The sequence below is a fragment of the Diuraphis noxia genome, unplaced genomic scaffold (genome assembly GCF_037042655.1).
Source record: "Diuraphis noxia isolate RWA-SAM2 unplaced genomic scaffold, SU_Dnox_SAM2 contig0004, whole genome shotgun sequence".
Taxonomy (NCBI): Eukaryota; Metazoa; Arthropoda; class Insecta; order Hemiptera; family Aphididae; genus Diuraphis; species Diuraphis noxia.
In genome coordinates, this window is record NW_028301714.1 from 13,942,248 (window position 1) to 13,961,658 (window position 19,411).

A 19,411-nucleotide genomic window follows, 5' to 3' on the forward strand; every position below is an offset into this window, starting at 1 on the left:
TCTATCCATTTGTTGGCAGAAGGTCGTTGCCACTGTAGCCAACCGCGACCTGTCGTTTTCCTATATGGTACAGTAAGAGTAATTCTAGAGGTTAAAGACCGGTTTAGTTGGCTGCCTTGGATCGTACCTGCTCGCCGCCCTCTCAGGTAACTTGTGTGCAGGTGTCTCGGACGATTTCACACACCGCGGCAGTCCGTATCTATCGCCGCTTAGGTATCTATCCGTCGTCTGTGCGCAATATTCCCTCCAAATATGCTCTAAGTCGGGTATTCAAAAAGTGGCAATTTTTTTACATCGATCTCGATAATGGCGTGAGTAACTTAAATTCTTCAATACTTAAGTGCTGCATGATAACCTGTGCAGAAGCCACCATCGTAGTTCAGGAACCGTTCGATTATGGACAGATAGCTGATAATACGTTGTGCAGTAAGTCTATTGTGTATTTATGTATAGTTAGTGAATGATCTACCCATTGCTTTTTTTTATGCAACTAATTATTACGGGTATGTCGTTTTTGAGAGCGAAATATTATTTGAAAAAATATTGTGAACATTTTGATCGAATAATCATGTAGGTTTAAAATAGTGGGTAGATACGTGTCTTCGGACAACATCGTTGTCGTTTTCATTGTTTAATATAGGTATTGCAACGGGTTGGTCAAGTCGCAGGGGCGTCCCTCCATTCGACACAAACAATAGTTCGGTGAATGTTTATTTATGGTTTTTTTTTCTATAATATGACAACGGGGCGCGGTTGCGTTCCTATGGCAAATCTGTGATACAATAATAATATTATGTGGGTAGCAAAATTACAAAAAAACGGTGACCAGTCCCGAAGGAATGCAACGCGTTGACCTCTAAACTTGGCAAGGGGCACGATAATGGGTATTTGGTAATATATTATAATACCTGTTAGTCTTTTACACATTTACACATAGATAGTACGTTTTGGCGTCACATGGAGCTAGCGTTTACAGCTGAATCTTGGATCTATTATTGCCGTATGTTTTATGTTTATTTTTCACTGGTCATTTATAAAATACACAATTATTGGGTAGGTTATGAAAAAACCGGACCCACTTTAGGACGAGATTTTGAGAGCTGATGTCTAGTTGATGTCTCCGCATTTCCGCAATTTTTCTCTTAAACAATAACGTAACGTTTAAAAATATTACAAATATTCAATATATTATATTATGTTTTAAAACAAAAAAACCTTTGATGTTTCGTTTAGCATGAATATGTAGTCACAAATCTGAGAAAAGTGTTGTTTTTTCACTCGTCCAAAAGTAATAAATGTATCTATATAGTTGTATCAGGCGAGGTTAGGTTAACAATAATAAATATATTATTATCTATATATTTTAATAACATTGTCCTTCATTAATGCCCCCACAAATATTCTGCCTGAGTGTTATCATATTTATAAATTCGGCTGAAAGGATTGGTGATCATAAAATATCCTATATATTGTATAATTTCACATTTGAATTACCTTTACATTATCGTAATCAAGCGAAAATATTTTTAGTGGTAGAAGAGATTTAAATTAAGGAATTGGGTGACCTGAACAGACCAAAATATAGCAATTCAAACAAAATCACCTTGCTAAAAAATTTCTGGTTAGAAGTATCCCCCTTAACCCCTCGTATAATACTCCACTATACCACAATATTGCCATAAAAGTCAACATATTTATCACTTATGTATTAGAAACAATTATATATTTTGGTTTATACACGGTGGACCCGTGAACCATTTACATTTTAAAATGGTTAAAATTAAATGACTGCAGGCTTCAGGAATAATGTTAAGATTAAATACTAGTCATTTTTTTATTGATAATATTTGAATAAATAATAAATAGAAATCGTATCTTAAAAAAATAAGATAATTTACACAAATATTTAAGTAAATTATTTCACGATTTTATATCATAATATAAATATTAATAAACATCAGTTGATTTATCATTCATACTACAAATTAAATCATTAGTATTTATATATAATATATTTATATGTGTGTGTGCATTTGTAATTGTTATGTATTCATTAGCTTTAAGTTATAATTTATAGCTACACAACTTTCTATGTTTATGTAAATCTTGTAACTATTTGTTGTATATATTTTGTTTTTACGTGTTTAGTATAATATGCTTACGTATATTGTCATGTACCTATTTTAAATGTCACACTTGACATTTCATATTAAATATATACAATATTTACTTCCACCGAATATATTATAAATAACTGCAATCTTTTTTCTATGCAGTTTTACTGATTTTACTAATTCATTTTATAATTAGTTTTTACAAAATCTGACCATGATCTAATTTATTTAGTAATTCGCATTACAAATTACAATCAATTATAACATCAAATTAAGTTAGATGTAGAGAGAAATAAAGATTTATCAAACATAATAAAAAGTAAAATAACAACCTTATTCTAAATTCTAATATTATATTATTATTATGGCCTATAATACTTAATTATATTACATTATTCCTTCACGTTATACATTTTTCATCATGAACGTTTCCTTAGTATTGAAATACAAGTATACGGTACTTAGGTATTATACTTATAGAAATAATAGCACGTAGCTATTATTATGAAACCCGAATTTATAAACTGATTTTATTTATTTTGGTAAATGTAATATTACATATATATACTTCAGGCATTAATGGTATGATAAAGACTTCTATATAAATAGGTTCATATCAATCATTGAATATGTATGAATTTATAAAAAAAAATACAGTTTATAAACTACTCTTCAAACCTATTCGGCAATCTAAAAGTTTACAGTTGGTTTTTTAAAATAAATATTTAGCGTTATTCAGAAATGCTTGAATGAGCACAAAATTTTGCAAGTGAAAAAAACATAGGAATAAAAAGTGGGAGATTGAAATGTGCACTATTCGCAATTGAGTATATGTAACAATTATTTTAATTTAAGTGAAAAACATTTATTTCGTAGTAACTTCAAAATGTTTAAAAGTTTTAAATGATTATTAAATGCAATGAAGCTTTGAATACTGGATTTCAAAATTTGAACAGTGAAACTATACAAAAATAACAATAATAGTAAATGAAAGTCATACATTGCGAAGAAAAATAGATATAAACCAAATCATTTCTATTTAATTTATAAATTATATAATGGATATTTAAAAAATATATATCATTTGATAATAAATACTACATAACACCCGCTGTAAATGAACATTAAAATTTATAGCTGAAACAAAATCGTAAGTTTCATATTTTTAAATTTATTTCTGCTCGTTATGGCTTGTAAATTATTATTTTCATGAGGGTTTTTTACTAATTTCTTACTAGGTATACCTACTATTACAAGTTTTAACTTTTAACAATAATGTATCTTTTTATTTTAAGTTAAAATAATATTACTTTTGAAGTTTTGAACATTATTGAAGCGAGAATGCGTAAATTGTTATACAAATATTATACTAACTATTATTATACATACATTGTGTGTATGTCGTATGTAACATTTAATGATAATATTATACATATAAAACCGTGGTTAATATGCTTTTCGATTTACAAAATTGAATATCTTTAATTATTTTATTTTCATATATCTATCTATTATCCAACCTGTACTCGGCTATTATATTAATGTATCAATTGAATTATAAGACTAATCGATTTTCTAGTTTACAAATGAACATTAATTAAGGTTATAGATCTATTTTATAACAGGTCATTGAACGATCTGTGTCCAAGAATGTCATCAATTCCACGGTCAAAGACGTCAATTTTGTGATGATAATCGATTCTACAAGTTTATATATTTTTTTTTTTTTGGTCTGTCCTTGACACGGATATAAAAAAGATCATTCCATCGTTTGTCATTTGATTTTAGTTTTTGTCTTCTTTCTTTTAACCGTCGTCTTGGCGAGATATTTCCATAGCGTGAACAATCGCTTGGAAGAGAGCATTGGCATGTATTCCCGTGGTGCAGATATATGTACATCGTATATCATATAGGTATATATTATTATATTATATACAACGAAACAGATCTTGTTCCCAGGATCGTTCTAATTAGCCTCGAAAATAGCCACTGAATGCTATTAACGGGAAGAAAAAACACCAATTGTTTGGTTTGGGAACGAAATTATATAGTACCCATTCCTAGCACGAAAAATTCCAGGACATCTGACTATCTGAGTGGGAGATATATCATAGTATAGGGCGCACTATTATCAACGTACAATCATATATAATAGCTATGCGAGAACGGTACTTTTGTGTGTATATTGCGTGTATATATATAAATAAATATAATATGTTTATACCTATATACCTTTACCTAACCTACTGCAGCAGACAGTTGAAATATAGTCAATCAAATGTGTTCATAGTTCATATATATATAGTATTAATATAGACCAAAGTGGTCCATGGAATAGAGAAATAAAATGTACATATATATATAGGTGAAATAAACATTTTTAACGGTTCTATATTATAGGTAATGGTTTTGACAAAGTACATTACAAACGTTGTTTGAAACCTTTAAGACATAGGTACCGTATACATATAAATATATTATAATTATAAATATTATTCAAGATTATTGTTTCCCTACTGTTTATTTATGTTTCAAATTAGTTATTTGTGGAACACTAAATAAAAAAATAACAATGAAATTAATTGTGTTATATTATTTACGCAATAAAGGTCGATAACCTCTCAATAGTTTTAAAAATACAAATCAAACGCTATTATTACGTACCTATTACCTATGGATGAGAACTGTTATAAATAAAATATCTAGACATTATTCAGATATTTTTTTACCACAAGGTATTAAATCGACTACAAATTTACAATAGATTTAAATCGAACAACTTGTATTACAATAGTAATCCACACAACTATGTTATCACTCATCACTAAGTTTTTACATTGTAGGAGTTTTGGATACAAAAATCTAAACAATTTAATTTTAATTCAGTAAAATTATTGCTGTTCACTTTTGATTTGTATATATAATATATAATATATAAATATATTATATATATATATATATATATATACTTATTTAGGTAATGATAAATATTATACCGTGCTGTATAGACTGTAAACGTCATTAAATTGAAAATTGTTTTAATATATCAGAAATTAGTAAAATTGAGCCAGCACTAGAAAATGGACGGTAATGTGCCAAAATATACCTACCTAATAACATGGACATAATTTGTTTTAAATAAAAAAATAGTTTAATAGTATTTTTAATTTCGATACCTAGTATGCTGCAAAGTAAATTTTAAAATTTACTTTGAATGTGGTTTTGACTTTTTGAGTTAGTATAACATAAATTACATACATTTCTAATTTATTACAATTGTTAAATACAGTTGGTCAATTTATGTTGTAAACTAAAAATTATTAAATTTAGTATGGGTACTCGCCCAGTCACACAGGACGTATTATAATATGATAAAATTAAATAACAGTTGTTATTTGTTAAGTATTCTTGATGGTTGATATAATTTCAATCATTAAAATAATGTTATATTAACAATGTATATTGCAGGTCAGTGCCCAGATAATATCACCATTTGTAGACATCGGAGACAGCTATGACATAATATTAGTCACTATAAGTATTCAAAAATACTTAATATTATACTCGAGTTGTCATCTCATTAACCTAAAACTGAAATATATACCTATTTTTACTTATATTTAGTCTAATTTCAACTGAGTTCACTTATTAATTATTTTTAATACTTAGTAATTTTTTTTAAAGTACCTATCAAACTGTCTCTATAAACAAATTCATACCCCTCAACTTAACTAGTTTATACATATATATATAATATATATTATAGAACATCCCATCATATCGGTAGCCAACATTTAATGATTACCTATACTTGTATAATTCACAATCCTAATAATGCATATTTATACCTATTATTATAAACATTAAAATATTAAATATTACAATCTATTTTACTCATCATTGCACATACACTTACTCACATATTATTACTGCCTATATTAATTATATGTATAATCTTGTTCATAGTAACTTAACTAAACTATTGTACATTTTAATATGGATGAATACACTTAATATGTTAATATGTGTCTAGACTTTAGTTATTTGTTAGTTGTTAGTATATAGGTAATCAATCACTATAGTCTATAATCATAAATCAATATTATCATTATAGGTTCTCTATGATTGTTTTCTTGCCACGTGAAAATTCAACACCGAATGATCGTGAACAAATTAAATATCAAAATGGAAATCAGTAAAATAAGTTATTTTTTTATTGGTTGCTGTTATAAAACAAAATATGCGTGTATAGGAAATAAAAACAATAATGGATGAAAATAAAAAACTTATATTGCAGGTAGATTATAAAATCAATAAATACATTGATCTACATGTATGTAATTTTCAATTATATATCTAAAAATAATACCTGGCTTTATGAAGTTTGATTACCATTTTTCTATAATAATCATTACACTTAATGGCTATTATAGGCGTAATATATAAACATAAAACATTTTTTACTTAAACTAACTAGTAATTACATTTTATATTAAGCAGTGTTTTTTTTATAATCACCAATAAATATACATATTAATTAAACTCTTTTAAATGGATTTTTAATCCATCATTAGCAACATTCATTACTATAGTGAATAAAAACACAATTTAAAAAACTACTGTACAAAAATACTCCAAGAATGTTGCTAAGTATAAAGTTAATAATTTATATGACAGTATGACTCATTATAATATTGTAGGGTTCCAATATTGTTACTGAATAAACTATACAGGCATACAGCTATTATTTGAAATAAAATATCTAAAAAAGAATTTATAACTTTATCAGATCACAATATTTCAATCTCAATTTTTTATTATTAAAAAGTAAAATAGTTGTGGAGAAATTAGGTTTACAAATACAAATATTGCAAAAGAAGAAGAAGAAAAAGAAAAAAAAAAGTAATTTAGGTTTCTGGTTTGGTATGTATAAATAATGCATTTAGATGATTTAGATACAAAGAAATTACTTATTTTTCCGTTTATTCTCTCTTTCACCTGTCCATTGATAATTATTGATCTGCAATAGCAATAACAGTATCTGCGATTATAAATAATTGAAAATAATCTAACTCTTCTATAAATATAATATGTATAGCTGATTTAAAATGAGCTAAGTATATATACGTGTTTTCGTTTGTGATTTTTATAATTGTACCCACTAAATTTGAAAAGTAGATTAATATATTCTGTAGTTTTAGGTGTTGAATAGTACACATGTACCTACACTAAATTATTACAGTAATACAGTCATTAAATAATTTAATTTAATTTAAATTTAAGAAATCACAATGTTAGGGTATTAGACACAATAGGTCAATAGACACAAGTACTATTTTTAAGAAAAATTATAATATACAACGTTATATTATATACTTTATGGTATAGATACTTCTGACTTCATATAAAAATGTAATGAAATAGTTTTATGATTAAGTAATTTCTAGATGTGTAAGAATGATAGAAAAACTTCAATTGTGGTATATTATACTTTCGTTTGCACAAACGATATAATTTAGAAAAAAAAATGAGTATAATGACATCACGATGTTATAATAATGAACAATAGAATCGTGTAAAATATTATACACTACATAACCAAACCTAAGTAGGCAGAAAGATAACATTTATCGCTTTCAAAACAACAATCGGTCGTACCTAAGTATAACTTAGGGAAATATTTAGAGTATTTTAGCAATAGGATTTATGGTAATCTGACACTCGTCCAAGCTTGAAGCCTAAGAGAAAGTAATTATCATAAAAAGAAAATTATTTTCGACGAAGTTGAATATATAATAATGTCGGGAATTTTTTTTGGATAAACTGAGTATTTTATTGATAAATTATAATACCACTAGAAAGACCGGTTTGTGTGGTTAATGGACGATTAACCGAATGATGGCATACATGTTTTGAGTTCAAATACATTCTTAAAAGATGACATTCATGAATGTTTGGTCAATGAACTTTAATGAAATAATAAATACAAAACTGTTAAATTGGGTAGGTATGTTAAATGTAAACATTTTAATATATTTAGAACCTTAAAAAAAATAATCCTTTTTATTGAACATTTACAATCTGCAGCATGCTTCGTGGCATTTATATAAGTAAAAGTAAGTTACTATATAATCATTATTCATTACTAACTTCATCTTTGTGATTCGATAAAAATGCATTGATTTTTAATTAGTAGAAGATGGTTTTTATTTTAAGAAAAAAGTATGGCATAATATTGTTAGATCATAGATCGTAGAAATAGTGTACAATGATGTCACTCCCGAATTAAATTGTTATTTGTCATTTGTGACGTTTAACTTTTCAATTGTCATCACTCATCATAGTAATTGATTGTTTTGTTCAATGAGTGTTTTGTTTTGGTACGTGAGTAAAATGATCATAAGAAGTGTGTAGGTATGTAAAGTTTAAAAAGACGTATTTTTATGTATTATTATATTTACGTGAGACACCATTGTACACGCTGGTAAAATGGCCGGGTATAACGGAAAATTTTTTCGACAAATTTTGAACGCGCGCGAACTCATCTTCGTAGAATATTTCCGTATGTGATTATGGACCAAACACCGAACCTGTCTAATATTATACACCTATATTTACTAGCAAACATAGATACTATATTATATTGCGTTCCGTTCGGATGCGCATGTACCGACCACCGTCATCCAGTCGAGATCGGAAACAAAGTCTATACCGCTCGCCAGTCATCATGTCTATGTACGACAGCGACCGCATACCATGACTGCAGAGCATACTACTATTATTATTTTCGTTGTTATTATTTTAACATAATTCATGATATTATTGCCAGGTGGTCTATAGGTCCCGTCACGGTCTTCGAGCGTATATGCTATATAGTTCATCATCACGGCTGTCTGATATTAGTTGGTTGTCGTCGTCGTCGTTATTGTGTTAATGAACGATGTTAAATTGTTCGTGTACACACAGACTGGGGGAGGGGATATAGAAGAAAAACAAATTAATAATTGCATCGACGGATAACATGTATCGTACCTACATAATATTGTACACATTAAATAAAATATTTACTATACGATTTGTGTGTATAAAATAAACGGGTTTCGATCGTCTTGCGCCGGTTCTAGGCTAGTAGGACTGCAGCACTATTATAGTCGTCGGATGTCGCGCGTGCCGACCGCCCGACCAGTTATTTTGCTCGCATTATTATCATCATCGTCATCGTCGTCATTATAGCCGTCGACGGCATTTTCCGTACGTCCATCTACGTATAAAATAATTATGATAATAATAATAATAACTGGGACAGACGAGCGGCGGCGGCGGCAGAGATCGGCCACTTTCCTCGCGGCGTACGAGATTCCGCGCGCGTATTACACACGATGTTTTGATAATACGATTTCCTGTTGCCGGCCGACAGTGTTCTACTCCTGTTCGCTGTGTAGCATCTGTCGTTTGGCAGCATCACCCGTACCGAAATGAGAAAATTGATGTACCTATTTATACTTTGTAATTTACTCTCGTGGTGTATACATATCGCGGAGCTGGGTCAGGCTGTGTGTATATAATGATCCAGACGTAATTTTCGGGTTCGACGGCCGAATCTTTTATTATTGCTAGCTTACGTGGGCGCTTCGTTTGCAATAAACACAATACACACACGTATACAATAATAATTCAATCCACCGCAGTCATCGTCCACTGCGAGTCTGCGAGCTTTATTGTTGTACGGATATGGCTAATGGATCTTAGTATTTTACAACGTGTAATGCGTACCCCTCAACGTCTGAAGATTAAAATTTAATAATCCGTAATGAGATTTCAATTCAATTTTGATAACGCTGAGCGTTACCTTTTATGAAATAGACTTTGTGTCGCATATTTTTTATTTATATATATCTATGAAACCGCAGTGACTACCGTCATCCGGTCATTCTGTATTTTTGTGTGCCACCGCGCAATATACGCGGTTTAAATAATAGATAATATAGAAAGTTGATCATGACCCGACAAGTATTATAATAGCAAATTAATCGTAATTTTGCTTACGAAACATTAGGCTTTTTATGCAATCTCAAATACAGATTTTTCCTCCGTTATTATCGTTGATGATAACAAATGTTTAGCAATCACCATATCCGGTGTAGTTCGAATCGGTCTTTTAATCATTTGTGTCAAGTATATGTGTCTATATAATTAATACGCTATAAAATGAACACTGTTTCAGGCAGAATAGAGTGGTCAAGGGTGCGCGATATATGTTTATACGTTGGCCGATTAGTAATATACTTATATTATATTATTGCATTATTTGGGAATCATAATGCTTAGTTGTCTCATAAGCTATTGAACTCTGTTTTTATTTCAATTTCATAAATTGTTTTAATTTTCCAGAACCAACATGCCGGGCCCGAGAAGGTTTAGTAGTGGTGGAGTTGGCGGAGGAGGCCAAGCGTGGGAAATGGGTGAACGACGATATTCTGTAGCTGGTACAGACCCTCATTTAAGCCATCATGCGGTCACGTCAATGGGACCACCAGCATCTGAAGATCTTCACGCTTGGAGTATTTACAGGTAAATGTCTCTTTAAATACATTTTATAATCATTATATTGTATATATATATGAATATTTTTTTAGGCAAAATTTAAATTCTGATTTCACGGACTCTGCTCTTGGGTCGAGTGAGAAGTCCCCCCTACCATATGGTAACTTTCAGTTGCGTGAATCTACTGTGCAATCCATACTCAGCCATCCACGATACGGTCCAAAATACGATGTACACAAATCGCCACTGAGTTCGAATATGTACACGTACCTCAAATTTGGCTTACCCAGAGTATTTCCGCCCAATAGTCGCAGGGATGGATCCAGTGGTTATGACTCGAGTGAGGATGGAGCAGCTATACGTAGCCAAAGACCCTATACGAGAACTAGAAGTGATCCGGATTTTTGCAATCACGCAATTTACCACGGCGGGGTAGGAATAATTTATTTTTCAAATCAGAAAACGATTATTAATTATGGCTTGTAAAAAAAAATGTTCAGCCTACTTTACAAAGACATCATCCGGGTCGCCGAGGTAAAAGTATAAGTGAAGCTAATTTACTGGCACCTCATGGATATCCTATTCGACAAGAGCTTCCAACGATGCAGCGGAGAAGCGTACATGACTTGCGAGCACTATCCGAAGTTAATCATCATCACCATCATTACACTAATCCAGCACATCATTATAGGTTATACTTCGATTATATGACTTAAACTGGTTTACATCAAGTAACTAAAATATACTTTATTTTTCATTATTTCTATAACAGTTCTCACCATTTAACAAGTGGTCGGCCGGCTTCCATAGCTGTTGTTGGTACAACAGCTACTACGCCTAGAGATAGAAGTATTAGTATGATGAGCAATTTAAGTCCGAATCGGTCAGATATTTACGGACAACCTGCCATTGTCTATCCATATCTTCAGGTAAATAATGATTTTTGAGAATACTAGAATTTATTTAAAAATTATATTTTTGGTACATACGTATAAAATAAATATAACAAAAACAAAAATGTTTAATTATATGTGTTCAATGATACTGATAAATTAATTATATGCCTGTTTAATAATCATTACTCAACACTTTAGTAATTGATTTTAACGTAATATTTGATTATTTCGAAGGCACAAAGTAAATATTTTACTATTTTTACTGTTATTTTAAATGCAAGTAACTGTCTGTATACGGCCAATGGTTTAATAAAGTAATTATTTTGAATGATATTTCACTTCCATGTTATATACTCTAGTGAACTGTTAACTATATATAATTTTTAAATATTTAATAAACATATTAAATCATATACTATATATATATATATATATATATTTGATGATACGGAAATATTATTTTGCCTAAAATAATCTGAAACTTGAAGATAAAATGAATAAAATATGTTTTTAAACAGTGTACAGGGTGTCCCAAAGAGATCTGACATTCTGACAAATGAAATAACTTTTGTTCTAATCAATATTTTTTTTAAACTTCTTTTAAATATAATCCATAGACACTTGCACTACATTTTTTAGAATACATTTTTTATTTTTTAATACTGAAAATAAAAAACTTAAAAATTGATAAAATTTTTTTTCGAAATATTCAATATAACCAATTTGTAAATCTGATTTTTAGAAAAATTTATATGGTAAAAACACTTATTTAAATCAAATAGCTGATTTTTTACGATTTTTTTAAATATCAATATTTTCGTTAGGTAAATTATAACCAATAATTTATAGTTTATACATCACATATTATTAAAAAAAATAAAATAAAAAAAATAATTAGATTTCAACATGCACTTATTTAAAAATGTTCTTATAAAATATTTTTAAAAAACTTTATTATTATTTGAAATTACAAGGTTTCTAATATAAACTAGATCGTAATTTACTTAACGAAAATATTGATATTTAAAAAAAATGAAAAAAATCAGCCATTTGACTTAATAAGTGTTTTTACCATATACATTTTTCTAAAAATCAGATTTACAAATTGACTATATTGAATATTTCGAAAAAAATTTTATCAATTTTTAAGTTTTTTATTTTCAGTATTAAAAAATAAAAAATGTATTCTAAAAATGTAGCGCAAGTGTCTATGAATTATATTTAAAAGACATTTTTTTTAAATATTGATTAGAACAAAGGTTATTTCATTTGTCAAAATGTCAGATCTCTGTGGGACACCCTGTATATTCTGTAAAGGTACATTTTATAAAAAGTAATGATACTATTATGTAATTTTAATTTTAGGTAAGGGGACTAGAAGTGCCTGGAAGTTCAGATGGGAAAAGACCAAAAATTCAGGGTATTTCGTTTGAAGTTCAAGCTGGTGAAGTAATGGCCTTTATGATGACGTCTGGTACATAAACGCATTTCACTGATATTTTTATTAATTTATTTTAAAAATGTACACATTTTTTATTTATTTAGATTAATCTATAATATACATCTCATTGGTAAGATTTTTAGTATAATTATGATTTGTATTTTTTTTTTTTTTTTTAGAACGAGAAGGGGAAGCTCTTTTAAGTAGCCTTGCAAATCGTCACCCATGTCAAGTACAGCATATATTGCTTAATGGCCAAAATATTTCTATTTCTTCATTTTCTAAACATATTGCTTATATTCCCGCTGAAGCTAAATTAGCTCCTAATTTAAGTGTAGCACAGACTTTAGCGTTTTATTCTCATTTACGGAAAGCTCCAATTCGTGCCATACCAAAAGTATCTCAAAACGATCAAGTTCGTAAATATTATCATATAATATTCATTATTCATACTAATAAACATTTTACAGATGCGTTTTTGTAACAAAGCTTAATTTACATTTTAGATGGGAGTACTTATTGAAGAGTTGGGTCTAGGACAAGTTTTAAATACTAATGTTTCTGAACTAACTGCCTCCGAAGCTCAAAGATTAAGCGTAGCATGCCATTTAATGTCTGATGCAGAAATTATAATGCTTGATAGGCCAACAGTGACAATGGATATATTCGACACGTTCTTTCTTGTCGAATTTCTTAGACAATGGGCAGCTGGTGCCCCAAGTAAGTAATTATATAACTTACATATAAATTATTTTTACTATCAGTACTCAAATTTTAACAATGAGATATTTTCCTCAGTGGTGATGAGTTGGTCTCTTATACTCGATTTTTTGTAATAACTGTATTTAATGTAACTACATATTATGACCAATAACTTATTATTATATTCATATTTATAAAATTATAATAAGTTAAATCAATAAAAATTTTAATTATTTTAGCTGGCGTGAAACCTCGTATCGTAATGGTGACTCTGCAGCCACCTACTTATGAAATATTTACTATGGTTTCAAGAGTTGCATTAATATCTGTTGGCCATTTAATGTATTCTGGTAGGCGCAGAAATATGTTGCCATATTTTTCATCGGCTGATTATCCGTGCCCAGCTTTCAAAAATCCTTCAGATTATTATCGTAAGTCATAAATAAATATCAAGTAATTAATTAACGCATTATAAATCATTTAATAGTTAAGTAAACTGTGAAATTCATAATTTTTTGATTAAACATTAATATACATATATATATTTAGTTGACTTGGTCACGCTCGATGATTTATCGGCAGAGGCCATGTTAGAGTCGAGTCAAAGGGTAGAACAGCTTGCGGATTTATTTAGAAGAAGAGTTGAACCTTTACCAGACCCTGGACCACCAAAACCTTTGCCAGGAAAACCGCGAACTGCCATTGTACCAATACAAATTGTTGCCATAATATTGTACGATACATAATAATTATACTGTTATTACTCATATATAAATAACTAACACGATATTATATTTTTTTATTGTTTAGACGTCACATGGCGTATTCGCAGCCCAGGAGTAGTTTACGATGGATTTCTAGATTTTTCATTGCAGGTATATTGTCTATAATTGTTGGTACAATATTTTCGGACATTCCAGCTACAGATCCTCAACTTTCATTTGGTGATAGGTATTAAATATTGTTAATCTTTGAAACCAGTACAAAATCATATTTTATTTTATTAATTGTTTTTCAGAATGGGGTTCTATTACAGCATTATGATAGTCGGAGCACTACCGCTCATTCTTCACATTGCATTAAATGATACACATGGAAATGATCGTGATTCTATAGAAAGTGATATTGCTGATAATTTATACAGTCGATTTGTGTACATCGTAACGTCAGTGAGTACAATTTATTCGTAATATTTAACAACAATAGAATCAATGTAATCATAATAAATACAATTTTATTAGATTTTATGCAGTATCCCTCCCTCTGCTTTAATCTGGATAGTATATTCTGTGCCGGCATATGCCATGACTGCTCTTTACCATGATAATAATTTACACAACTCGGAACCATTTTTTACATACCTATGTGAGTATAAATAAATACACTGTCTAGATAGATTAGAAACGTTTAGGTACATATACCTATAAAAACGGTATAATAAAACATTTCTACTTTCTAGACTTTATTTAATTTTACTGTTGATTGACAATCAATCATAATCATGTGCGATTTAAAAATACTTAGTTCACTAAATTTTATATTTTACAGTGAATGTTGCGATTCATATGAGTTCTTTGCAGTTAATGGCAACAGCGATAGGGTACCTGATGCCCGACCGTCTCAGTTCATCGGTGCTGACAACCATCACTGTTCTTGTGTCCGGCGTAGTTAGTGGTATACCACTCAATTTTGCCGATCTTAAGAAAATACCCGGTGTTCGATTTCTTTCGACTTTGTCACCGACTAGGTATTTTATGCTGCCATTACTAAGAAAAGACCATAGTCATGATATGCTATCTTCACTTGCGTCTACCCTTGTGTGTCGTAACAAACAGGTAAAAATATAACGAGTTAAATTTTATCCAATCATTTATCATCGGTTCTATAATTTTTATACGTGGTATATTTTAGATCCAACATCAAGACATAATAGTGCAATTACCATGTCCTATCCCGAATGGTACTGCAGCCCTAATTCACCATGGCCTATTGACACCGGCGGTGGAGCCATACGTGTTATTCACGAATAAAGACTCTTTATCGGCTGGCCTCTATGTATGGGGATTTTTCGCTTTAATCGTTATAATTGTCTTCATAAGTATAAGTAGGTTTTGTAACAGGTTTCACAAAGTTTCTCGTCCACAAAGATAACTGAAGATGTTATTATAATATGTTTATCATTTATGTTTATTTACAAAAAGTTAGACATTAATCGAAAAGCTAAGCTAGTTTGAAAGTACGAGGTATTTTTTTACTATAGTTTTGTTAATATCTATAATATATTTTTAGTCATTGTTAAAATATGTAAGTATTTAAATATTTTATAAAATTCATAAACGTATGTGATATGAATGTTATACGGAAAACAAGTAGTCATTATATATACCTATGTGGCTATATATCTAGATTATTCTTGTGTCAAGTCAAGCATTAGTTCAAATAATAATGTACAACGAATAGCTAAATTATTTACTGTATGTAGAATATGTTTATAATATAATATATAATATACCTAGGTATTTAGTAAATTACCTAGGTCAAACCCTATTAATTATAGAATTATTATGATTCATATAAATCGACAATCGCTCAATTTTCTTTGATTTTATGAACAGAATCAACATATAAACTATTAGTAAATCTATGTAATTTTAAATACAAATAATGTATTTGTGTATAAACGATTGTATTTTTGTATTAACTACCCACTAGTAATTAGTATATTAATTATGTTTAATTAATAAGTATATAATTTAAAATTGCTCACTATAAAATTATATGTAATATTTATAGCTATAGTTGTTGATTCTTTTAACAGTAAAAACTCATCTTGAATACTATTAATGTTTTTCAAATATTTTTGAAAAAAAAAATAAACTTTTAATCGTTTTCTTTTTTGACTTTTGAACTGTTTTGAAACAAGAGACATGACATAAGCATATTTTTTACTTTTTATTCCTAAGTTGGATATTTTACTTTTTGAGAATTTTGATATAGTATATAAATTGAATTTTTGAGTTGTTAATTAGTTATAAGTTATTATTACCTATTTAATGTTTTGATGTGCCTATATATACCTATAAACCTTAAGTACTATAGAAAATATACTAATCACCTAAAATTGGATTACTATACAAAAAAATTTACAAATAAATATATGCTTCAGAATACCAAATTAAAAATGTATACTAAATACTAATTTTGTAACAAGCTAATGGCCTTAGCAGTTGAAGCTGTAGCACGAATAAAAATAAATGTATACTGTCATTCAAAAAATTTAAAAATTGAAATTAGAATAAAAATATATGTTACAAGACCTTTTGTTTTAAAAAAACATTACCAAATAATTTTCAAGGTAATGGGTGTATGGATTTTAACTGTTTAATGAATCACCAAACTTACGCTAGAATATTAAATTAAAAATAATTATAATTATTATTATTTATTGTAAAATTGTGTAACAAATACAACAACGAATATATTTTAAAAATTTTAAAAAGATATTTTCAATTAAATTATTTTTTTACAAGTATACAATAAACAAGTGGTGGAAAGTCCTTTCTCAATGTGTCCTAATTTTTCCAAAATGTTATAAGTGTTTTTAAATAGTATAATTAATTAAATAACCTTAATATACAACTTAGGAGCTTAAATTAGTTCTGTAATTTAAACAATTACATTCATCCATTTATCTGATTATCTCATTCCTATTATATTATATTATATTATATTTGTGAGATTTTCTATGACTCAATTTCTTCTGTTTTTCAACCATTGTCAATTTTGTCTTAGGTTCAAGTCTCTTGATATACAACGAAGTTCATGATATAGAAATAGGCCAGATAAAATGATCAACAAATTTCTAACTTTAAAAATTATTTGTAGTTATATTAAAGTTACTAGTTATCAGTTACCTACCAGAAGTCAATTTGTTGTAAAGAATCATCATGGACATTACAAGAGTATTATAAGGGCTCTATTTTGCGTAATATGAAAACCCTAAAGTTACTCCTACATCAAACAAATACTATCAATACAACTCTAGAAACATTCTTAAAAAAATATTGGATAGCCAATAATAACTAGCCAATAGGTATACTCACTAGTCACTAGTCAACATGTTATAATATTTATAGACAAAATAATGAATAAGGAATAATTATTATACTTAAAATCAAATATATCGATAATAGAGATTAATAATATATATACCTATAGGCATATATAGTATATACCAATAAATTAGGTATAGACTAAACTTCAAACCTTCTGATTAATATTATTTTTTAGTTCAATGAAAAATTATTTATTTTAACAAGTTTAAGTTATTCTTACGTATTGATTGTATGAATCAAAAAAATACCCAAATTATTGATGAATAGATGTATATTTTAATTTCGATTGATAATTATTCAGATAATTGTCTATTTGAAACAATAATAATTATAATAATCACAATATTTTACAATAGTCCATTACAATTTACAATTATAGTAGGTACTTAATTATAGGTACCTAGCTGCTACCATTGAAATCTAAAATTGTGTCCATTGTCACATTATATAATGATTGATGATCTTTATGGTTATAATACTTACTACATATATATCATTTTTTAGTAAACTATACCAGGTGATTCTTTTATTATTTCAAAAATTATTAATGTTTTTGAAAATATTATTTTACATAGTTTCAAGTTGTTAAAAAACCAACGTTTTTATTAAAAAATTATATTTTTAAATATTTTTTATCCTTAATTTTTTTTAAGTTTTTTACTTCTTTGAATGACAACATAGAGTTTTAATTTCATATTTCAAAGCAGAAAATTTTTCTAAGTATTTTGATTCATAAAAATTGAATTTAGGACGAATGTTTTATGAGTTATAAGTATTTAAAGTTTAGACAAGCGGAGTAGTGGACAAACATTTTGTGTGGTAACCTCGTACCACTCCACTTTGCCAATCTAAACTGTAAATACTTATAACTCATAAAACACTCATCCTAAATTCAATTTTTATGACTCAAAATACTTAGAAAAATATTCTGTTTTTGAATATGAAATTAAAACTCCATGTTGTCATTCAAAAAAGTAAAAAACTTAAAAAATAATGCATGTGGCATTCACGCGCCCTATGGTTATAAGTATTTGAAGTTTAGTTGAAAATGTTGGTTTACTACCAGGGGTTTTAAATTGAAGTGGCCCTAAAAAAATTGTCAACAATAGTCAATATTATTTTGTCCTTCATGCTACTTTATTCTGTTTTTATCTTATTTGCTTATTGTAATTACTGTGTACAGATTGTAAATTGTCTTTCTTAATAAAAAAAAAAAGAAAGTTTTGTCACTATCTTCATGTGGACGTGGGTCGTAATCACCACGTTGTAAGCGACCGCTATTATAATATTTTCGTTAAAATATAGCAATATAGGACATAGGTTTTTTTGCAGATAGCCGTTTATTGGTAAATCAAACATTGGACCGGTCCCACAATTATATACAACAATACTGCAACAGACAAATGTATTATAAATTTATAAACAGGAACTTAAATACAATGTAATAAAGTCTTTTATTTATTTTTTATTCTATTTATTCAACTGTCCATTGACCATCATCCATCGTACAGTGAATTAAACAGTTGCAAAGAAATTAAAATCGAAACGATTCGATTTATTGTAATAATTAACGAAACGTTTAATATCGTTCTGTGGTTT

General features: G+C 28.4%; 1 protein-coding gene across 1 annotated transcript; it reads left to right on the top strand.

Moving 5' to 3' along the window:
- The first annotated feature begins 179 nt into the window (after nt 1-179).
- Nucleotides 180-17,198, top strand: LOC107173620 (ATP-binding cassette sub-family G member 8). The gene is made up of 15 exons (XM_089227780.1): nt 180-426; nt 10,506-10,685; nt 10,751-11,090; nt 11,159-11,349; nt 11,431-11,587; nt 12,920-13,028; nt 13,175-13,410; nt 13,502-13,715; nt 13,937-14,128; nt 14,247-14,430; nt 14,508-14,648; nt 14,716-14,866; nt 14,939-15,062; nt 15,246-15,532; nt 15,609-17,198. Exons 2-15 carry the CDS (start codon nt 10,513-10,515, stop codon nt 15,846-15,848), a joined length of 2,739 nt encoding a protein of 912 aa, XP_089083906.1. The 5' UTR covers nt 180-426; nt 10,506-10,512; the 3' UTR covers nt 15,849-17,198.
- Nucleotides 17,199-19,411: the final 2,213 nt, after the last annotated feature.